This window comes from Podarcis vaucheri (assembly GCF_965113315.1).
Source record: "Podarcis vaucheri genome assembly, chromosome: 17".
NCBI classification, from domain to species: domain Eukaryota; kingdom Metazoa; phylum Chordata; class Lepidosauria; order Squamata; family Lacertidae; genus Podarcis; species Podarcis vaucheri.
In genome coordinates, this window is record NC_138755.1 from 10914601 (window position 1) to 10938375 (window position 23775).

Genomic DNA, 23775 nt, shown 5'->3' on the forward strand with positions numbered 1-23775 from the left:
CAAGGTGGTATACATGGCGTTCTTTCCCTGTGCAAATTATCCTCACAATAACCCTCTAAGGTAAGCTAGGCTGCCTCCAATACTGGAAGGAGTATGAGGCTATGGTAGCTTTGAAGGATGCCCCCCACACCCTGGGTTGGGGGCTGGGGAATGAGAGCTGGAGGGTGGAGGTTCACTCTGAGGGAGCCCCATTCCCATTATTAAAAAATGGTATCCTAGACCTTTACATGTGTAGTGCAGATATGCAGTGGCGTAGCGTGGGGGGTGCAGGGGGGGCCGGCTGCACCAGGCGCAACATCTGGGGGTTAGGGGGCGCAAATCCACGGATTAGGGGGCGCAAATCCACGGGTTAGGGGGCACAAATTACTTGCCTTGCCCCGGGTGCTGACAACCCACGCTACGCCACTGCAGATATGGCCAATTTTTTACAATACGAAAGTATGACAAGCAGAAACAGAAGTTACCCCAGACCCAGATAAACTACAACACAAACTTATTATGCTTAATTCCCCTTGAAAAGGAGATATTGCCCCTCATTTATAACCAATACTAAACTGAAATGTTAAAAAAAGAGAAATGAATCTGGAAAAAGTGATCTAGAACCAAAAAAGGAAAAAGGATAAGAGGAACTTAAGATTCTCAATCTCTCTAGCAAGATGCAGAACTATTTCTTTCACAGACAAATTTACCACAGATAGAAAAGGCTTCACATCTGTACCAGTTGCACTGGGACTACCATCATATGTGATACAGGGAAGCCATACTGGGGTGAAGGCCTCCTCTTTCAAGGTGTGCCTACTTCTGAAAACTACTGATCTCGGCCAACAAATGACACTACACATTTGAAGGTGCCTCAGTCGTTCCAGAGGTTTCATCGTTCTGGCAGAACACTTTTAACTTTTGCCCGCCATAGGGGATGTCACGGGCCCTGCTGCCCAAGACCGGATTGTCCTCGACAGGATGGGTATCCCACTGGGTTGGCTGCAGCTGGGCTCAGCACTGCCTGGGAAACATCCTGGCGAGGCCCGTACATCATGGCCATTGGGGCGCATGGAGTTTCCGCAGGATGCAAGACTGTAGCTGCTCTTGAATGAGACAGAACTCCTTCGAGATTTACTGACCAACATAAAGGACTACCAACAAGACCGGCGGAGAGGGACTGAAAGAGATTTGAAGGCCTCGGATGTGAGGAATCCAGGCTAAGAACTGGTATTATGGACATGTATTTGGGAAGGGACGGAAACCGGGGATGGGAGGGAGGGGGAAAACAGAATTTCAAAAACACTCATGACTTTTGGGTTTAATTAATACGTATTTTATCTAATATAAACTGGGAAATCGATGGAAGGGAACCTGAGTCCAACTTAGGAAAGAATCTAAATTTTCTATAAAAAATGCTATATTAAGATGGTAAAGAGGAGAAATAATAACTTGCTGACATAATTATGGAAATTGGGATGCTTGAAGGGGGGTGGGGGGAAGTCAAGGAACAAGGTTATGAAAGTAAGATTCTTGAAATTATGCATGTTTTTGTCTTAGTTTATTTGTGTGTGTTATGTCTTTATAAAATCTGAAAAACCAATAAAAAATATTTTTTTTAAAAAAAGACTGTAGCTGCTCTGCAACTGTGCACACCTGCAAATAGTCCTGTCCCTGGCCATGCTCCGTCTTTCAGGCCTCCCAGTTCCCCTCATGAAGTGGGCTTATAATTGGGGATGGCAACAAAGAAGATGGGGCTACTGGCCTTCAGGGTTGGCCAGATTTCTGCTTTCCCCACCTGCCCACCCCCCATTTCTTGCATGTGTCTTCCAAGTCTTCCCAGCTGTGAGTCCGTCTCCCCCAAGGTCAAATTTGCTCTCTTTGTCCAACTTTGGGGAGGTGGTCTCCATCATACGCACCACATCCAGCGTCTCCCTCCTGCTCCATGCCTTCCCCCCTCCTTAGTTGGATGCTGGCATCCCACAAGAAGCGCTGGAGACCTTACTGGAACCTGAGGCCTGGAAGCCTACGTCCCAGCCTAAGTTTGCACACACTTCTTACCTTTTATTTTATTTGTAAGATTTCTTACCTGCCCTTCACAAGAAGGTCCCAGGGTGGGTGACAGCTATATAGCATACCATTATAAAAATAGATAAAAGAAGCCCAGAGTTAGAAAGGGAACCCGGGGGTCATCTAGTCCAACCCTCTGTGGTAATAATAATAATAATAATAATAATAATAATAATAATATCCTGCCCATCTGGCTGGACTTCCCTAGCCACTCTGGGCGGCTTCCCCAATAAAACTGTTCTGGATGGAGAACAGTATAAATTTCAGCAAAAGGAGATGAGTGTAACAGAAATGTTGGGGTTACAAAAAAAGATGGGAGGGAAATTTCCATGGGGAGGGAGTTCCGCTATGTAGGGGCTGCCATGCCCTGTCTCCCCCACCTCCTGCCCTCCATCCCCCCCCCCCATGTCTGATGGTGGGTAGAACTAACACAAGAGCCTGCCCCCATGCAGATATTAACTCCTGAAAAGAGTAATAGGCAAGTTATTTCACTGGACTAGTGGCCCATTTTTCTAAATATCCTTTCATTCTCCACACCCCAGGCTCTGAGCAGACCAAGTGTTTCAGGACATACCTTCCATCTGGCTTCCTTGAATTGAAGGTTTCCTGGAGACTGGTGTCTTTTTCTATGGTCCAAGGCTTGTTTTACATGTATATTCAGGCTGAACAGAAGATGGGTTGCCAACATTACACTCCAGCAGAGACCCCATTAGGGTTCTAGGGGCATCACCCAAACCGACAGAGGGCAAATTAGGCCTCTGTGCCTTTTCCAGCACCAGTCCCAGAACTGCCTGGTTTTCTCCCTCAAGGACACAGACACTTTGATGGCATCATCTCCAGGCAGGGTCAAGGGAGGAAGTTGTGCCTTTTTCTGCTCCCTTTCCTGAAGCATCTTTAGTGAATTAGTTTCCATAGCAACATTTTGGCCCAAGCTTACATCACAAAGCAGATACTTCCCTGGCAACTGTTGGCACAGAGATTATTAACCTAACTGGGCTGATTGACTTCATCAGCAGTTTGCAAATATGAAAGCCCTTGCAAGATCTACACAGCATTTTCAGCGGCCCTAAGAAGACAGCTTTTAATTTGGTTTCTTTGCCCACCTTGTCCATCAGAAAGCTGATGTTTTTCCAAGAAGTAGAATCCCTTTCACTCAAAGATTAGACAACTGAACTATTTAGACAATTCAGTCATATTTTACAAAAGTGGTATGCTGTTTATTTTAAAAACACAGTTGCTAAACACATGACCTCAATAATGGTGAAAAGGTTCACATTTTTCTGCAGAACTCTGTATTGTTGTGGGGTATTTCCTTCTGTGGGGTGACAATGCCTTTTCTGTGGTCCACTGTGGGAGAATATGCATGCTTATCACATAGCATGAGGATGTCTTACTTTGTTTTGGACATGAAAGCAGTTGCAATGTTGATTTTTGTAATCTAGACAGAGCCACACAGAGACTCTGACCACATTATAGATTTAACTACACGGAGTGGCTTAGCAGTCAATCACTCTTCCCAGAGAATTCTGGGAACTGTAGCTCTGTGAGGGGAAAAGGGCTTCCCTAACAGCTCTCAGCTTCCTTAACAAGCTATAGTTCCCAGAATTTTTTTCTTTTTGAGGGGGGAGCCATGACAGCTTCATGTGATATGATACTGCTTTAAATGTCCAAGTAAAGATGGGCCAATAGATGTGAGATGGGCGCACAAACCCCAGAGTCTGTCAAGACTGGCCCGCTTGGGCAGGGGTACCTTTACTTTTACCTTTAAAGATGGGCCAGAGAAAATACTATGAGAAGAATTATTACAGCTGCCGTTGCTATCTTGGCAGCTATGAAGAAACCACGTTGACGCAGTGTTATAAGAATTCAAAGGTCTCAAATGTAGAATAAATGTACAAGGCAAACACATACATAAGTATATGAACCACGTGTCTGAAATAGTACAGGAGAGCAATCCTGAAGCAGTTTTGGCTCTCCCAAATTGACCTCAAATATTTCTCTGCAAGGAGGAAGGCAATAGGAAAAGCTTTCCAGTTGTCTTTGGACTGTAGGGGCTTACACCTCCCTTTCTGAATACAGTCAGGCAAGTGTCTGTTAAGCTGAGCAAACTATCAATATATGTAAGAGATTCAGAAACTAAAGTATCTACCATCTCAAAGGAATGGCCAGGCTACCCAGAAAGCGTAATCAGATAAGGCATTACCAGGTATCCTGGCAGACGGGAGAGAAGCAACACTCTCAAATTTCTGCTGGACACTGTCTCCTTCTGTGATGTATGTATGATGTTTTGGGGGTTGGTCTTGGGCTACAGGGTGGGCAATTTCAAAAGTCTTTATAGGGTCTTGTTCGGGGTTCTCCCTCCTGCGTGTGGTGAGTGGGGATCCTGTTGCAACAGTTTATTTCCTTTAATAAAGATCAGGCTTACTAGCTGCTTTGCTTTCAATTAACAATTGGCCTCTGTTATTTTCTCCGACCGATAGAAATCTCCTGAGGGACTCTATATGGGCTCTAGATAAGGGAATTAAACGTAGTCTCTTAAAACAACGGTCATCTTACATGGCGCTAGATGTGAAATGGTGCAATCTCCCCCCATGGCTTTCAGGTCCGGGGCTGATGATATAGCTGTGTCAGAGCTCAGATTTCAGTGGCACCCTAAAAGGTAAAGGTAAAAGGACCCCTGACCATTAGGTCCAGTCGTGGCCGACTCTGGGGTTGCAGCGCTCATCTTGCTTTATTGGCCAAGGGAGCCAGCGTACAGCTTCCAGGTCATGTGGCCAGCATAACCAAGCCACTTCTGGCGAACCAGAGCAGCGCACGGAAATGCCGTTTACCTTCCCACCAGAGTGGTACCTATTTATCTACTTGCACTTTGACATGCTTTTGAATTGCTATGTTGGCAGGAGCAGGGACCGAGCAACGGGAGCTCACCCCATCACGGGGATTTGAACCGCCGACCTTCTGATCGGCAATTCCTAGGCTCTGTAGTTTAACCCACAGCGATGCAAAAATCTGGCATCCTCTCCCACCTCTTCCCTTTCGTTGGATGTCATAGTTGCAGGGTCCCACCCCCCTAGCAATGCCTTTGGATATAGCATGGTATTGCCCTGCTCTGATTTGGGACGGCATTTTGTTATCATCAGGGGAAACACAAAATTTGCACATGAAAGTGCCTTTTTTCAGTGGCTCTGTATCTCTATTCTGTACCTTTGCCCTTGCAGACAGGAGCAGAGGCACACAGTGGGCTGGCTGTGTAACTCTTGGACAGATTTCTCTAGTTCACCTCCAGCTGCATTCCTTCATTATTTTCAGTCCCTTTCTTTCACACCACTGCCCCCACCATAGTCCCAGATTTGCGTTCCCCAGATTTTCAAATCAAAGTATTGTATGTATGACTGCCATCATTTATTTTGCTTAAGGATTTTGAATTCACCCCTGGCTTCCCTGCAGGTGTTGAACAGCCGCCCCCTGGTGTTGGACTTGGGCACTGATGGCACTCTTCCCCCAGTCTGTGGGATGATGGGTTCTTGAAGACTCTCACGTCAGGAAACAACATCAGGAAGCTCTACGTCAGATGCAGCGACGAACACCCTTGTCTGTAAAGCACCTCTCTGCGAAACCTTTCCAGGTTTGAATCTCTTTGAAGAGTCTGTCTCCCGGGCATAGGGTGTTCCCCATCTGGCGGTGCCCATGGATGGTGTAGTTGGCTTGCAGCTTGGAGCCCCTCACAGCACACTTTATGAAATTGTTCTTCACCAGTTCCATGCTGTGGGCATCTGGCAGCGCCTCCATGTAGTCCCCAATGAAGCTGATGCCGTAACCTTTGGTGTTGTAGCTCCGTGTGTGCGCTCCTACCCAGTGCCAGCCTCTCCCCTGGTAGATGTATCCATCACCTCCGGCAACATAGCTGTGCAAGGATAGAAAATACGGTAAGTATTATCTTACCAAGGAGCTCAGCCTTGCTGTCATTCTCTCTCTCTCTATACAGTGGTACCTCTGGATGCGAACGGGATCCGTTCTGGAGCCCCATTCGCATCCTGAATAGAATGTAAGATGCGACTGCGCATTTGCGCATGCGCGGGTCGCGTTTTTCCACTTCTGCGCATGCGTGTGAAGTCATTTTGAGCATCTGCGCATGCGCAAGCAGTGAAACCCAGAAGTAACACGCTCCATTACTTCCCGGTTGCTGTGGAGCGTAACTTGAAAATGCTCAACCTGAAGCACATTTAACCCGAGGTATGACTGTATGATGCAGGAACTCATCCTGAACACCTCCCTCATTCTCTTATACAGTGGTACCTCGGGTTAAGTACCGGAGGTCCGTTCTTAACCTGAAACTGTTCTTAACCTAAAGCACCACTTTAGCTAATGGGGCCTCCTGCTGCCGCCGCACCGCCGGAGCACAATTTCTGTTCTCATCCTGAAGCAAAGTTCTTAACCCGAGGTAATATTTCTGGGTTAGCAGAGTCTGTAACCTGAAGCGTATGTGTCAGAGCTGCTACCAGGTCCCAGCTCACATAGGACCACGCCACACAGCGTCCACTTTAAAAGAGTCTTTATTGAGTTACAGGTTTCATTTCCGAACTGCAGCGTGCAGCTCTACACCTTCTGCCCTAGGTCGGCGAAGACCCATCTGAGTCCCCGCCTCTTGCACACCAGCTTAATACCCTAGCCTTGCTCCACCTCCTTCGCCTCTCCCTACGTCTCTGGGTCCTTCTGCCCCCCTGGGACTCCTCCCTTCTACTCTCCTCTGACGCTGACCCCCCTGATCCTTCCGCTTCCTTTCGGCGGGCTTTGGGACCTGGCTCACTCTCCGGGCTGCTTACTGCTCCAGCTTCCGCTGCATTTGAACTTGGCGCGCGCGCCCAACTCTCTACTTTCCTCTTGACCGTTGCCTCGCTCTCTGAGGAGGGCGTGACCACCCTTGACTCGTGCCCTCCCTCCTGCTGACGGCCTCCGGAACCCGATGCCTGGCTGCCTTCCTCCCTGCTGCTCTCAGTCTTGAGCGTGGGTCCCGACTTCCAGCTGCTGCTCTCTGAATCTCCTCTGTTCCCTTCCTCCTGGGGTGTCCCCCCGGATCCCCCCCTTGCTCTGCTCACTGGGGCTCCCTTTTGGGAGTCCTCTGACTCACTGCTTAGGCTTGGAGATCTCGGGTCGTCATCATCACTCATTCTCCCTTCGGCTTCCTCCCCCTCGCTCTCTGTTTCCACCCTTCTCTGCGTCTCTGCTTCTGAACCCCTGACATCCATCCCCCCCTCGAAGCCCCCCCTTCCCCCCTCCCCGCTGTCAGGTGTGGGTGCTGGGTGCTCCATCATCATGGGAGGGAATGCTGGATACAGGTCGCTCCCCGTGGGTGGCCGCCAACTGAAGACCTCCGAGTCTTCCCCCTCGCGGTCGTCGACGTTGACTTGTTGCTCTTCCATCTCTGTACCGCCGTGCTCGAACCCGAGGTCCTCCCCGAACACGTCCATGTCAGTCTCTGCGTCGGTCGCTCGACCTGGCATCTCCAGCCACTTCCTGCGCCATTGCTCCTCTGGTCGATCGTCCCACCAATACGAGTTGCCTGATGCCGAACCTGCCGGTGAACCTTCTGGGGAACGGGTGCTCCGTGCGGGTTCCCCTTCTGAGTCGAATCCATGGAACGTGCTGGAAGAAAGTGTGGGTGTGAACAACCAGTCGTCGAAGAAGCTCGCTGGCATGGGTTTGTGTGGGAAGAGGGCATGAAACTCGTCCTTGAGCAGGGGTTCCTCCAAAGCGTAGTCTGGTACCCAGCTATTGGCGCTGGCCCGGGTGCCCTCTCTGGCTAAGAGGTATTCGACTCCCTCCTCCCCCCATCTGGAGTCCAAAATCTCCGTGACCTCGTTGATGTGGTCCTGGTGCTTCACCCCCCGCGTCTCCGTCCGTTCCCGGAGCGGACTTGGCGCCGTCCCTGGCTCCTGGAACCTGTGAGGTGCCTTGTAGGGAGTGAGCACCGACCTGTGGAACACCGGATGCATTCTGGAACCCTCCGGCAGCGCCAGTCGGAAGGCTACCGGGTTGATCTGCGCTTCGACTTGGTACGGACCGATCTGCTTGTGCCCCAACTTCTTCTTGGCAAGTGACCTGGTCGGCACTGCGTGGGCTGCCAACCAGACCCAGTCTCCCACTTGGATCACTTCGCCAACCCGCCTGTGCTTGTCAGCTTGCACCTTGTAGGCGTGCTTAGCTAGCTCCAGCTGCCGTCTGAGTTGATCGTGGACCGCCTGCAGCTCTGACGCGAACGCGTCCGCCGTCTGTGGTTCTCCTTCCCCCACTCTCTCCAGTCCCGGGAAGGTTCTGGGATGCCTCCCATTGTTGGCAAAGAACGGCGTCACTCCTGTGGACACGTGCTTCGTGTTGTTGTAAGCGAACTCGGCTAGCGGCAGGTAATCCACCCACGTCGCAGGCTGTTGATTGGCATAGCATCTCAGGTACTGCTGCATGATGGCATTGACCCTCTCTGCTTGCCCGTTGGTCTGCGGGTGTCTTGCTGATGCCAGATTGACCTTGACATTTAGAAAACCCATCAGCTTCTGCCAGAAAGACGAGATGAACTGGCGTCCGCGGTCGGACAGGATAGACCGTGGCAGGCCATGCACTTTGAACACGTGATCTATGAACAGTTTGGCGGTTTGTTCCGCCGTGGCCACCTTCGCACACGGAATGAAATGTGCCATCTTGGTGAACAAGTCCACCACCACTAGCACAGCTGTCTTGCCTCTCGAGCTGGGTAAATCCGTCACAAAGTCCAGGGCCACCCTCTCCCACGGTTCAAACGGCGTTTGCAGCGGTTCTAACAGTCCCGCCGGTGGTCTGTGTACCGGCTTGGCCCTCTGGCAGGTGTCGCACCTCGCGACGTAGTCCGCGACCTCCCCTCTCAGCCTGGGCCACCAGAAGTCTCTCGCGACTAATTCCATCGTTTTCTCTGTGCCAAAGTGACCGGCCGTGGGTGCGTCGTGCAACTGTTGCAGTACCTTGGCGCGAAGGTCGTCTCCTGGTACATAGACAGCCCCTTTGCGTAGGAGCAAGCCGTCCCGCACCTGGAACTCGTCCGTGGTAGCCGTGCCTCTGAGCAGTTCCGCCATCTTGTCTTGTGCGAATGAGTCGTCCCGCAATGCACGTCGCACCGCATCCAGGTCTACTGTAGCTGAGGCACACGCCCACGCCGTCGGTGCGAAGATGTGCATGGCCGCCGCTGGCGTCACCTCTTCTAGGTATTGCGGTTTTCGGGACAGTGCATCCGCCATGATGTTGGTGTCGCCTGGGACGTACTCTATTCGGAAATTGAAGTCAGCAAAGAACTCCGCCCAACGTATCTGCCTCTGGTTCAGGAACTGAGCCGTGCGCCAGTGCTCCAGATTCTTGTGGTCCGTGCAGACCTGCACCGTGTGCTTGGCGCCGATTAGGAAGTGCCTCCACGCCTTGAAAGCTGCATGAATGGCTAGCAACTCCCTGTCCCAGATGGTGTAGTTCTGCTCCGACTTGCTGAGCTTTCTGGAGTAGAACGCTCCCGGCCGCCACACCCCCTGCGGGTCTCGCTGCAGCAGAACAGCTCCCACGGCTCTGTCTGACGCGTCTGTCTCTACCCTCAACGGTTTACTGGGGTCGATATGCAGCAGTTGCTTCTCCGATGCGAAGAGATGCTTGAGCGCTTGAAAGGACTGCTCCGCCTGCTCCGTCCAGATGAATTTCTTTTTTTTGGAGCTGAGCGTGTCCGTAATTGCTGCCGTCTGCATCGCGAACCCCTTGATAAACTTGCGATAGAAGTTGGCGAAGCCGACAAACCGCTGGACCTCCTTCCGGTTGCGCGGGCTCTTCCAATCCAATACCGCACGAACCTTGGTGCTGTCCATGGCTATCCCCTTGTCCGACAACTTGTATCCCAGGAAATCCACCTCCGTCGTGTCGAACTGGCACTTCTCCAGCTTGGCGTACAGTCTATGTTGTTGCAACCTGCTGAGCACCTCCCTCACGTCTCGGTCGTGAGCTTGCTGCGAGTCCGAGAAAATCAGGATGTCATCCAGGAAGCAGACGCATGTCTTGTAGAGGAGTCCCTCCAACACGTGATGCATAAAAGCTTGAAAACAGTGAGAGCCATTTTGTAATCCAAAGGGCATAACCCTGTACTCGTAGGTGCCCAGCGGTGTGAACATGGCCGTCTTCCACTCATCGCCCTCCCGCATGCGGATGAGATTGTACGCCCCTCGTAGGTCCAACTTGGTGAACACGCGTCCCTTGCGCACCGTCGCGAGGAGGTCGTCAATCCTGGGCATGGGGTAATCAGACGGTTTGGTCATCTGGTTCAAAAGGCGGTAGTCCACAACGAGTCTTTTTTGGGGCGTGTCTTTCTTTTTCACGAAGAAAACGGGACTGCCCCCCACTGCCTTGGACTCTCTGATGAAGCCACGCTCCAGGTTATGCTTGATGAACTGTTTGAGTTCCTGCATTTCATCTTCAGACATGGAGTATAGCCGCCCCTTCGGCAGCGTCGCCCCCGGTAGGAGGTCAATCTTGCAGTCATATGGCCGGTGAGGGGGTAGCTTGTCCGCCTCCTTCTCGCAGAAGACCTCCAAAAAGTTCGCGTATTTGTGGGGGACCGCTTGCAACGTTCCCAACTGCAGTTGTGATTCCTCCTCCTCTCCCTCCCGTCGGGGCAGGATGCAGTGTTCTGCGCAATAAGAGGAGCCGAAGATCAGTTGTCTCTGGTACCAAGCCAGTGTCGGACTGTGCCTGTCCAGCCAACTCATGCCCAACACAATGGGCGTGTCCGACAGTTGGGTGACATTAAAACTGATGACTTCCCTGTGGTTGCCAAGGCGCATCACCATTGGTGGCGTCTGCTTCACCACCTGCCCCCCTAGCAACTCTCTGCCATCCACTGTGACGACTTGCCGGGGCAGAGTGGCAGGCAATAGCTGTATAGCGTGCTGCTCCACAAAGCTCTGCGCTATAAAGTCTGCGTTGCTTCCAGAATCCACAGAAAGCGGCACTTCGATAGTGACGCCGTTGGGTAGCTGGAGAGACGCTGTGAGCTGCACTACTGGTTTGGGTGGGAGGGGATCCGTGGGTTGCAATATCGCTGGGGACTGCTTCACAGATGCGTCTGGCTGGGCCCCAGTGCCTCCGTCTCCAGCCAGACATCGTCGTTTCCCTGCTGTGGTTCTCCTTGCTGCGTTGCTGCAGTCACCATTGCTGAGGCTGCAGTGTGCTTGTGGAGCCTCCGGGGACACTCCTTCGCCAAATGGCCTGGATCCTCGCAGATGTAACACTTCCTGTTCCCTCTAGGAGGCTTCGCTTTCACTGCTGCCGGTGCTAGGGCTCTGGCTGCTGACTGAGCCCTTGCACCTCCAACCTCCATCGGTTCCCCTCCCCCTCCTGGCGGAGGTGTGGATTGCGCACGCGCTGCTTCCCTCGGAACGAAAGAGAAACTTCTCGCTGCTTCGCGCCCTCCACGTCCTTCATCTCTGCACCATGGACGTTCTTCCAGCCTCACCCCCACAGTCAGCGCCCTTTGGACCACCTCCTGCGTGCTTCGGGGCCTCTCCCCCCTTGCAATTTCATCCTTAACCGCAGAACTTAGACCCTCCCAGAAGAGGTCTCTGACAGGGGGCGAATCCCGATCCCATTCTAAAGCACTGACCAGCGCAAAAAATCGGGCATGATACTGCCGGACGCTCGCCCTCCCTTGTTTTAGTCCATGAATCTCCCGTCTGGCAAGATCCACATCAATAGTAGACAAAAAACACGCATCCATCGCTTTGATAAAGGCATCTGCATTCTGAAGCGCCGGATCTTTATCCCTCCACAAATTGCGCAGCCAGGCTTTGGCATCCCCATGCAAATGGGACAATATGAACCCCACCTTCTCTTCCTCATCTCTAAAGTCTTTTGCCAGCAGTTGCAGTGCGCACATTACGTCTGCTCTAAAATTAGGGTACTGTTGCAAAGTCCCATCGAAGTGAGCCACAAGCCCTCCTGCTCTCCGTGCCAATCCCACGCCCTCCGGTCTGGGTCCCGGTTGCCCTTGCTTAACAAGCATTTCAAACCTGGCGTGTAGGTCTCTGTAGGCGGCTGTAGTCTCCTCCTCCCGTTTCTTGGAAGCCAATACCTCTGAGGACAACTGGGTCACTGCCTCTTGCAGCGCGGAGATCCTCTGTTCTTCCGTCATCTTGCTAACCTTTGTGAGCTTGCTTACAGACACCCCTCTTCCTCCCCTAGCGGCTTCTGCTCCCGCTGCGAGGTTTCAGGTTTCTGAAGCTTTGATGAGATGGGTCTTACTGTCAGAGCTGCTACCAGGTCCCAGCTCACATAGGACCACGCCACACAGCGTCCACTTTAAAAGAGTCTTTATTGAGTTACAGGTTTCATTTCCGAACTGCAGCGTGCAGCTCTACACCTTCTGCCCTAGGTCGGCGAAGACCCATCTGAGTCCCCGCCTCTTGCACACCAGCTTAATACCCTAGCCTTGCTCCACCTCCTTCGCCTCTCCCTACGTCTCTGGGTCCTTCTGCCCCCCTGGGACTCCTCCCTTCTACTCTCCTCTGACGCTGACCCCCCTGATCCTTCCGCTTCCTTTCGGCGGGCTTTGGGACCTGGCTCACTCTCCGGGCTGCTTACTGCTCCAGCTTCCGCTGCATTTGAACTTGGCGCGCGCGCCCAACTCTCTACTTTCCTCTTGACCGTTGCCTCGCTCTCTGAGGAGGGCGTGACCACCCTTGACTCGTGCCCTCCCTCCTGCTGACGGCCTCCGGAACCCGATGCCTGGCTGCCTTCCTCCCTGCTGCTCTCAGTCTTGAGCGTGGGTCCCGACTTCCAGCTGCTGCTCTCTGAATCTCCTCTGTTCCCTTCCTCCTGGGGTGTCCCCCCGGATCCCCCCCTTGCTCTGCTCACTGGGGCTCCCTTTTGGGAGTCCTCTGACTCACTGCTTAGGCTTGGAGATCTCGGGTCGTCATCATCACTCATTCTCCCTTCGGCTTCCTCCCCCTCGCTCTCTGTTTCCACCCTTCTCTGCGTCTCTGCTTCTGAACCCCTGACAGTATGCAACCTGAAGTGTATGTAACCTGAGGTACCACTGTAATGACAATGTGTCCTACCTGAGAAATGCTGGAACTGAGTTCCGGTGAGTTCCAGATGAAAAAAAGCCCATCTTTTCCGTGAACTCTAGTCTTATACCCCAGTGTCAAAAGGAGTGAAATTAAGCGTTTGGGATCAGAAGCTGGACTAGATTATGATCCTTTCCTTGATCTGGGAATTTCATAGTTCTTGGTGTAGTAATAAACTTTTGTTTGGAAGGTATCACTTCAGGCCATAGTTGAGAAGGCACCTGGCATGATGGAATGCTCAACAACCATGCAAAAATATCCACAAATTAGAAGTCTGGAAATAGGTTCTAGACTGGCTTTCCTATATGGTGCTAGCTTTCTTTGTGCAGGGGTTTTAGTTATTTATTTACCAGTAAATGAGCCCCCACCAGCAGTCTGAAGTTAAGTGGTGTACCTGAAACACAGAGAACTAGACCTCATTTATTTATTTTTATCCAAGAATGGCATGGGTTTGGATGAGAAGGACCTCTAACTGCAATTTCACCCCAACTTCCAGAACTCAATTCACCTTTTGCAGGATTCTGCACTGGGAAATCTTCTCTGAGCCTACGGTGCGTCAAACATAGGGATGCTTGAGGAATTTGATATTCACCCATACTTATTAATTAAATGGCCTTGATATGCCCTGGGTGGAATAAGGACTCAGCTGCATTAGCAAAGAAACAGCGATTTGAATGCACTATAAACATGCAACACAAGATGGCGCCAGAGAGAAGGAGATTTTAAAACATCATAGAGATTTTTTTCTTTTGTTAAAACGATGTAATTTCTGGCTTATTTATAGCGTTGCTTTCCTGTGTTTAAAGGTAAAGATATCTCTGACCATTAGATCCAATTGCGGACGACTCTGGGGTTGCCAGCTCATCTCGCTCTATAGGCTGAGGGAGCAGGCGTTTGTCCGCAGACAGCTTCCGGGTCATGTGGCTAGTATGACTAAGCCACTTCTGGCAAACCAGAACAGTACACAGAAACGCCATTTACCTTCCCGCTGGAGCGGTACCTATTTATCTACATGCACTTTGACGTGCTTTCGAACTGCTAAGTGGCCAGGAGCTGGGACCAAAGAATAGGAGCTCACCCCGTCGCGGGGATTCGAACCACCGACCTGATCAGCAACCCCTAGGCTCTGTGGTTTAGACCTGTGTTTAGATCCATCCTAACACACAAATGAGAACTAAGTTATCCACCAGAAACTGCACTTCTTCAAAGGCTGCAAGACAGTTATTTCGCAGCTTGAGTTGATTGGAATCTGCCTTTAGATATGCATGGTGAGAGAAAATACACACTTAGATAGGGTTTAGAAAGCATTGTTTTGAATATTTTAATGCACATTAATTCAGAAATGGAATGAAAAACCTATGAAAACAACTCTTAACAGGTGACAGATCTGTCCATTCCTAGCTGTGTATTACAATAGGACTGTGCTTACCTGTAGCCAATGTCATCCCAGCCACGGAAATCCTGGTGGAATCTCTGCATCGAGCGCATGTCCGCTGCACACGATGGGAAGCTACGGCATGGCTTTGCAGGGGTGCTAGTGTGGTGGATGTATACGAAGCCCAGGGGCAACTGAAGCTGCGCGGGTGTTCCTCTGTAGGGTCGGGCACCCCACATGCACCGTGGGATGATTGCAGGACACTCTGTGAGGGGAGAAGAACACGGCCGATAAAGTAGGTCATGCAGTTAGAAAGCAGGTCAGCCAGCATGTCTGCTTGGTGGAGGGGCAAATTGTAGGACAAAGGTGTTATTTGAGGCACAGCTCCTAGGTAAAGGTAGATAAAGGACTCCTGGATGGATCAGTCCAGTCAAAGGCGACTATGGGGTTGTGGACCTCATTTCGCTTTCAGGCTGAGGGAGCCAGCATTTGTCCATAGACAGCTTGTTGGGTCATGTGGCCAGCATGACTAAACTGCTTCTGGCGCAACAGAACACCGTGACGGAAACCAGAGCGCACAGAAATGCCTTTTACCTTCCCGTCACAGCGGTACCTATTTATCTACTTGCACTGGCGTGCTTTCGAACTGCTAGGTTGGCAGGAGCTGGGACAGAGCAACGGGAGCTCACCCCATCAGTGGGATTCGAACCATCGACCTTCTGATCAGCAAGCCCAAGAGGCTCCGTGGTTTAGACCACAGCGCCACCTGCATCCTAGAGCCATATCACAGGCAACCAGCTCTCCATGTGCTTAGAGCTATTATGTGATTTCACTCTCAACTATCCTTGTGCATCAGGATAAACCAGGCTCATATGGTTCCCCCTACCCGGTTACATTTCACATTAACATACCCTCCAAAATCCTAGTGATCAGAATTGGTCCCAAGCTCTTATGGGAGCCAGCTGACTCGTGCTAGAGCAATGGACCCCAAACGGGGACATCCCAGGATCCAGCCAGAAGCAAGGACGGCTTTGATAATTCCAGGAGGTTCCACTCAAATCGGGATGCTTGAAAGGTATGCGTTCATGTACAGTCTACATCAGGGGTAGGCAACCTAAGGCCCATGGGCCACAAGCGGCCCACGAGGGTTGTTTAACTGGCCCATGAGCCATCCCTGAACCGAGCTGCCCGCTCAGTGAGTCCCTGCGTGCTGTGCTGCGCTAAACCGACGCAGCGTGGTGCGGGAACTCACTTCCGCGGTGCCAGAACTCACTTCGGTGGTGCCAGAAATCACATCTGCACATGCGCAGATGTCGGAAATTGTGGGCGCAACCGCAATCTGGCCCATGGAGGGATCTCTGCTGGAGTGAAGCAGCCCAGGCGAGGTAAACCTTGCTGACCCCTGGTCTACATTTCTAATGTCATAGGCACCAACTCTACAGGGCCCTGGCCCCCTTGCCCCTCCAATAAAATATTTAGGGGGACACACACACAATATTTTGTGCAAGTTGGTGCCTTCCTCCTTTTCGGCACCATTTCTGAGCACGTCTGAACAAGGGCACCTGGGAGGAGGCAGGCTGGCCGGCCATTAGGAGAGGCAAGGGGGTGGGGAGGGGTCATGGGAGGCAAGCAAGCAGCCCCAAATGTTTTGCACATGGGTGGAAGGTAAGGGGCGAGCAGACAGGGGGGGGGAGGAAAGGCCTGCTCCCAGTTGCTCACGTTGGAGGAAGGTGTGCTCTGCAGAAATGCAAGGGGGAGGAAGAAATGTGAGTGGGGGGGTCCTTCCAACTTCTTTTTTTCCTGGGTCTGCAGTGAGATCCATGTCCTCTATTCTTCCCCTTCCCCTCCACAAAATGAGAGTCTGTGTAATTTGCCCCAAACGTCTTAGCAGAAAAGTGGGATGTGATTATGTTAAATAAATGAATCACGTGGGCTTTGAAAAGACGTACATGTAGGCAGTATCCCATTTATGTAGTAAGAGGGTCTCTTGTTTAGGATGGAATAGGGCAGGAGACAAACAGAGAACTAGTAAGGAGAAGTATATTTACATTTAAGGACCTCTAACAAGGGATGTGGGAGGGGATTTGATTCAGTGTGCATTTACAGCTGAATGTATTGCCCTTTTCGAAACAATCTGAGAACTAAAGCGCACCCATCCTTCAAAATGTGCCCTTCTCTGAATTTTGCCAGTGTAGTTCTCCAACCTAAGTACACAGGAGACAGGAATAAATCCGTTCTGGGGATATGGTTTTCCACATGTGATCCATACCTACATACAAAGCCGTGAATTCTTCTACAGCCCGGTTTGCGACAGATCTCAGTTCTTCATTTGTGAGGCCATCAAACAAGGGGTTGCTTTCATTCAGCCTCCGGAGCAGGAGGAGAGAATCCTCTACTTGCATCCTCAGCTTTTCCTTGCTCACCAGATCTGCAAAGTTCTTTCGTCGGAAGTTGCTCTGCATTGGACTTTCATCTCCTAGGCCCTCTCCGCCATAATAATCCTTCAGCAGGACACTGAGGTTGGATGGCGGATCTGCTTTCTCTGCCAAGTAAGTACCAAGAATGAGGCCATCCATTGCACCATTGATAAAAGCATCTGGAAGAGTCGAGGGAGCCCCCATCAAGGTGAATTTTTGAGGTGCAGAGATGCTGTCCCAGCAGCCGTCTGGTCCCAGGGCCACCTGGCTTTGGTTGGTGTGAAAAAGGAGAAAGGCTTTGCCGAGGTCCATGGCGATTGTTGTGGCGAAGAGGGGCTCCAGAGTGAGGGGTAGCTCTACCACAGAACTATTGGTGGAGTTGGCGATCGAAGGTGTGGCACGCAGAGTCTCCTTATGGCTCCTCTGGAGCCCTGCAGCTATCCCAGCAAGAAGGGGACTGAGCGAAACTGTAGTCCCATCAGGAGTCAAGACCACCCCATGTTCTACCAAGGAGGCATCAACCTCATGGTTCACCAGGTTTTTGAGGAAAATGCTCTGCTGCTCACTCAAATAAGACACATCTGAGGGAGCCGAAGTCACGGGGCCGAGGAGAAGCTGGCAGAGCTCGCCCTCACAACACTCCAGCTCCCGGAAAAGCTCTGTCACAGTCTGGTCCGGGGTCCCTCTCAGCTGGGATTCAAAGTCTTCCAGAACTCCAGTCACAGAGTCCATGTGCAATGTTGAATAATCTGGAAAGGGCAGGATTGAAATATCACAATTGGAGTGAGCAAGCAGACAGTGGGACAAGAGAAAGCAGATGTTAAAGAGCAGCTTTCTGTGGGGAAAGTGGCATGGGGTCAGGGGGGGCATAGCCCTGGGCCCACAGTTTTTAGGGGGCGCAAACCAGGTACCCCCAGGCAAGGGGGTCTCTAACTGAATGGCCTCTCAGCCAGCACTGGGGGTATTCACTTGTCAAGGGCTGTGTTGACGGCTGGTCTCCTCCCTCCACAGGCAGGCAGATGGCACAGTGCAGCCCAACTTGGCTCTGGTGGCAAGGGCTGAGCTGGTGCACAGGCTCTGTGCCCACCCGCCTGGAGGTGTTGGTGGCAAGGGCTGGGCTGGCACAGAGGAAAATCAGGCAACCACCAGGTAAGTAGGTACAGGATTGTAGCCTATGCCTGAATGAACCGGGCTGCCCTTTGGCAACCGATGCCAGGACTGTAAAATTCACACACTGCTCAGCTAATGCAAGTCAGCTGTTGGTAACCATATTGGCTGACTCATATTAGGTCTATCAGAACATGCCCTTTGTGAAGAGAGAGAATTAAAACAGAAATGAATAGCGCTTGTGAGGCGTTCTGGTTATCCATCCGGCAAAAGCATGCAGGAATAGTGGAAGTTTTGAGGCAGGGCTAGAAGCAGATTCCCTGGACACCTGTGATTTCAAACAGAATTCAGGCCCCTGCCCATTCCCTTCTGTCCTTCTCAAACTCATTCGTTTCTCACCCCAGAGGCTTTGGGAGAACAGAGCTAGCACAGCGCTGGGTGCATATTGGTCGAGTCTTACCTGTACTGTCCGCGGAGACACAGAAAAGCGCAGGTACGAGGCTCAGCCATGGTAGCAACATCTCGTCTGCTGGGTGAAGTGCAGCCTTTGATTGTGGAGCCAGCTGGCACCTGAAGCAATGAGGCGGGAAGGGGAGAAACAAATAAATGTCAAGGGGCTGGACTGCTGAATGTGAGCTGGAGCCAATGAGGAAAGGCAGTGGTTCACAACATCCCCAGACCATCCCCCCCCCATCATCCTGAATGGCAAAGCCTGTCTTCAGAACATGCAAATTTCACCCCTTCACTTGAGAAGCTCTGTAGAAAGTGGCTTTTTAAGGGCCCTTGAATGGTGTTGCAAAGCAAATGCTGATGTTCCACAAGTTCTAAAAAAAATTGTACCCTGTTCTGCTGCAATTGATCTGCAAATACCTAGAAAGCTGTCCAGAGATACAGATGTGTGCAGAATGTTCTTGGGACTGTTAAAAAAAACTTTCCATTGTATTTTATTAGTGAAAGAATGGTCAAGTGCATAGCTTATTTTTGAACCTGGCTTTTGTTCAGGGTATTCAGGAGGCAGCTGTGACAGACAGCGTTCTTTCCTGGATATGAAAGATCTTGCTATGAGGTCACACATAGCCTTGGTGATTTCTGGATTAGATTAGTGCAATGCACCCTATGTCTGACTTCTCCTTGAAAAGTGCCTTGCAACAACAGCTGTCCATGAATGCAGCTGACCAGCACATATTTTTTTCTCTTATTACTCCTCAGTGACATACACAACCAAACTTTCTCTAGATGTAACACTGCATTTCAGTTACCACCACAATCATATACATGTCTGCCCAGAAAAGAATCCCATTGAGTTAAATAGGCCTACATTTAAGTGCAAACAGGACTAGGGACTAGCCCCCACTTACCTGGGAGTAAGCCCTATCATCCCTCAGAGGGACTTACTTCCACGTAGATGCAGTTAGGATTGTGGTGTAAGTATTACATCAGCTTGGCTTGCTCAGAACATGCAATGGAGCACATTTTTGTTCAGGGAACTGTCAGTTTGGACCTTGCTGGGCTTGCTGAACAGCAGCAAACAGGCACCCAGTAAAAGGTAAAGGTAAAGGACCCCTGGATGGTTAAGTCCAATCAAAGGTGACTATGGGGTTGCGGCGCTCATCTCGCTTTCAGGCTGAGGGAGCCAGTGTTTGTCCACAGACAGCTTTCCGGGTCACGTGGCCAGCAGGACTAAACTGCTTCTAGCACTACAGAACACCGTGACGGAAACCAAAGTGCATGGAAATGCCATTTACCTTCCTGCTGCAGTGGTGCCTATTTATCTCCTCACGCTGGCATGCTTTTGAACTGCTAGGTTGGCAGGAGCTGGGACAGAGCAATGGGAGCTCACCCCGTCATGGGGGTTCAAACCGCTGACCTGATCGGCAAGCCCAAGAGGCTCAGTGGTTTAGACTACAGTGTCACCTGCATCCCTGAGGCACCCAGTATTGCAGCTATGACGGATTGCCTATAGTCTGAAGATGCAGGGAATGTGCAGATCAACCCTGAAACAAACTTGACGGAAACACATGGATGAAGGAGCCCTTATACTGGACCCTTACTGATTCCAGAAGTGTCATTTTTTGCACTTGTCTAGCTTCTAAAAATAAAAGCCAGACTGGGAGTGGGAACATTACCTGGCAGAAGCAGGTATCTGGAAGGACACTTAGTACAGTGGTACCTCGGGTTAAGAACTTAATTCGTTCTGGAGGTCCGTTCTTAACCTGAAACTGTTATTAACCTGCGGTACCACTTTAGCTAATGAGCCTCCCGCTGTTACCGTGCTGCCGCCGCACGATTTCTGTTCTCATCCTGAACCAAAGTTCTTAACCCGAGGTACTATTATTGGGTTAGTGGAGTCTGTAACCCGAAGCATCTGTAACCTGAAGCGTCTGTAACCCGAGGTACCACTGTACAACATTAAGACTACATATCCTTCCAAGAAAAGAGGTGTCTTCCCTGCATGGTGCAACCTATTCTTCCCATCAGGAAGGAATTACCCCTAGCCTAAAAATGATTTAGCAGCAAGTCTGAACACACACACACACACACACACACACACACACTGCCCACTTCCCTTCGTGAGGAAACAGCTGGTCTCCCACCCTGTTCAGTCCTATCTAAATCATTCGATTTCCCCAGATACGGTACATGCCTTTCCAAGGATAAACAATGTTCTCTGTTATCTATCTGAGGGGTCATTTTGTAACCCTGTGAACTTTCCTCCCTCATAACCCAAGTGGGTATGCTTGTTTGCCTCCTTGAATGTGCAGAAGGCAGCATGACTCATGCCAAGGGCTGAGTCAAACAGTTGCTGGGCATGCAGCAACTATTTGGCTCCTGCACAAACCAGCTCCTTTTCTGCAGGCTGCTGGTTTCGAGCAACAGAATTACGGTAGGTACCTGTCTCGCTTCACACTGTTTTTTAAGTCGTTTGCGGTGCTGTCATCAAAAGCTCTTAATTCAAAGCCACTGGTGGCGCCTGCAAGAGACTAGCTGGTTGTAGGCAGAGTTGACACATGCCCACGCACAATTTTCAGTTTTCTAGTGGCTATGATTGCACCCAGTTGGCCCCAATTCATTAAAATATGTCAAGTTCCACTCACTGTGTCTTTCTCCTCCAAAGAGAGAGAGAAAGAATTTAGGCTGGACTGCCTATCCAGCTTCTTCTTCTTCTATTAATTAACTAATTGATTAAATTTATATTCTGTCCGTCATCCTACACATTTTAATCTGGACCTAGGCATCACAACCCACTAATATTTTTTTAAATTAATTATTATTATTAATTCCCTACCCATCTGGCTGGGTTTTCCCAGCCACTCTGGGCCTCTCCCAGCAGAATATAAACAATTATTAACAACTTGCTCATTGCACAACAACTTCGTTTTCCTCCTCCCTTTGCAAGAGGGGCTTGGCCATTATTCCTCCTACCCACCCACCCCAAAATTCAGCAAAGATACTGTGGTTAGATCAAAGCTTAGAACATCACCCAAAAAAATGTGCCCCTTCTGATGAAAGCCATGGCATGGGCAAGGGTGTATATCTCAGAATCTGCAGCAAATGGCCTCTGATGCAGAATCCAGTTGCTATTTCAGGATTGTAGTCCTCATGATGATAGAACACAGGTGACAAACACTGAAGCCTTCTTTCTTCTGTAAGTTTAGAAACCAGAATTCCATTTTCCTCGCTTCTTTAGTAAAACCTGTCTCCCTATCCAGATTACTCGTATATTCCTGATCCCTCCCTGTTCTTGTCAGTTGAATCCAGAAATAACATTCCTTTGGGCAAGTAACCAGCATTTCTGTGCTTATTACAGCACCCGGCAGATTTCTATAGCAGTGGAATTAGTCATGTCTCTGTAGGGTTTCAGGAGGTGAGGAGGCTGCATTTCAGCATAGCTTCCTTTCCACCACAGTAGCCCCTATGGGTTTTCTAGTTGTAAAAGGAAGAATTTTGTAATTCTACATTTCAGCTTCCTAAACACAACAGAGAAAAGCTATTCAGTGCTGCCCTGGAAAACTCCTCCTACAGGGATTCTCCACTCCACAGCCATTTCTCTCAAGGGCATAAAATCCCTGGAATTTATGGGATCACAACAGTTTTGGCGCAGCTAGGGTGAGATGCTGCAATGACAAACCTAGACAGCATCTTAAAAAGCAGAGACATCACCTTTCCGGCAAAGGTCCATATAGTTAAAACTATGGTTTTCCCAGTAGTGATGTATGGAAGTGAGAGCTGGACCATAAAGAAGGCTGATCGCCATAGAATTGATGCTTTTGAATTATGGTGCTAGAGGAGACTCTTGAGAGTCCCATGGACTGCAAGAAGATCAAACCTATCCATTCTTAAGGAAATCAGCCCTGAGTGCTCACTGGAAGGACACATCCTGAAGCTGAGGCTCCAATACTTTGGCCACCTCATGAGAAGAGAAGACTCCCTGGAAAAGACCCTGATGCTGGGAAAGATGGAGGGCACAAGGAGAAGGGGACGACAGAGGACGAGATGGTTGGACAGTGTTCTCGAAGCTACCAGCATGAGTTTGACCAAACTGCGGGAGGCAGTGGAAGACAGGAGTGCCTGGCGTGCTCTGGTCCATGGGGTCACAAAGAGTCAGACATGACCAAACGACTAAACAACAACAAGGGTGAGATGCAGAGGAGACTTAGAACCAGAAAATAGGGAGTTTGCAACATCCTTTAGGACTGAACTCCTGGTGAGTGCAGTAGCCCTGGGGAGAATAGCCTGTCCTCTTTTAGGGGAGGAGAAAGATGAAGAGGGCACCTCTATGCACTGTGCTCTATGTGCAATCCCATCACCAAAGCCCGCAAGAGCCATTCCCCTATGCTATCTAACTGGACAACAACAACAACAATCTTTATTACGGTCCAGAGACCCAACAAATTGTTACAAAGCAATACACAATTCATACAGCCTACCTCCAGGTTAAACAAGCATTTTGTTCAGAATATAGGGATCATTGGTTCTTGCAACCACCAATAAAAACTTTGCCACTGCTAATGTTCTAATTGGAAAATGGATGCTTACCTTCCTCATGCAGGGAACCAGTGTGGTAATGCTGCCAGCTACCTGGGCTCAGGGATCTTATACCATTCCTGACAGCCGGACAGCCTTACCCATGCGATTTCCCCACGTTCGTGACAGATGCGACAGGCTGCCGTTTCTGCACCGCTAGCAAACCTGCTCTGTCAACGTGGGTGAGCTACCCAACCCCTCTGCTCGGAGGAATTCCCAGCGCTCTGACCTTGTTGACCTGCTGAGGGAGATCCCCTAAGCGCTCCAAGCAGGGATTTGGCAGTGCTCTGCTGGGAGGCACATTATTGACACAAGGAACCTAAACAAAGTAGGGCAACACATGAAGGCACGCAATCCTTTGGTATCTGGGGGTGGGGAAACCGAGGCAGCAGGGTAAGGGTTTCATTTCCTCGGCATCTCCAAAGTGGCAGAAATTATGCCTGGTGGATTCAGTCAGTGGAGAAGAAGATGGTGTTCTGTGTTTGCTGATGAAAGTGTCCACCATGTGCAGAGAATGGGGAGAAAACACATTACAGTCGTACCTTGGAAGTTGAATGGAATCCGTTCCAGAAGTCCGTTTGACTTCCAAAACATTCGGAAACCAAAGCGCGGCTTCTGATTGGCTGCAGGAAGCTCCTGCAGCCTATCAGAAGCTGTGGAAGCCCCATCAGACGTTCAGCTTCCA

The 23775-nt window shown here is 50.4% G+C and overlaps 2 protein-coding genes across 3 annotated transcripts in view; both read right to left on the bottom strand.

Moving 5' to 3' along the window:
• RASAL3 (RAS protein activator like 3) overlaps positions 1–23775 on the bottom strand; it is a 140730-nt gene that overhangs the window by 50785 nt on the left and 66170 nt on the right. The gene's annotated exons all lie outside the window — the stretch shown is intronic.
• Positions 5430–23256, bottom strand: PGLYRP2 (peptidoglycan recognition protein 2). Its single transcript, XM_082204989.1, has 5 exons — positions 23103–23256; positions 18526–18635; positions 16811–17707; positions 14596–14806; positions 5430–5953 (listed from the first exon to the last, which is right to left on the bottom strand). The coding sequence occupies exons 2-5, from the start codon at positions 18584–18586 to the stop codon at positions 5617–5619; spliced, it is 1506 nt and encodes a 501-aa protein (XP_082061115.1). The 5' UTR covers positions 18587–18635; positions 23103–23256; the 3' UTR covers positions 5430–5616.

What these genes read in the sequence shown, in the direction of transcription:
- PGLYRP2 (XM_082204989.1), bottom strand. Translation starts at nt 18,586, where the DNA reads ATGTTGCTACCATGGCTGAGCCTCGTACCTGCGCTTTTCTGTGTCTCC. An exon ending in TGTCTCCGCGGACAGTACAG is followed by an intron (nt 17,708 to 18,525) that starts GTAAGACTCGAC and finishes TGCCCTTTCCAG; the next exon opens with ATTATTCAACATTGCACATG. An exon ending in TGGGATGACATTGGCTACAG is followed by an intron (nt 5,954 to 14,595) that starts GTAAGCACAGTC and finishes ATCCTTGCACAG; the next exon opens with CTATGTTGCCGGAGGTGATG.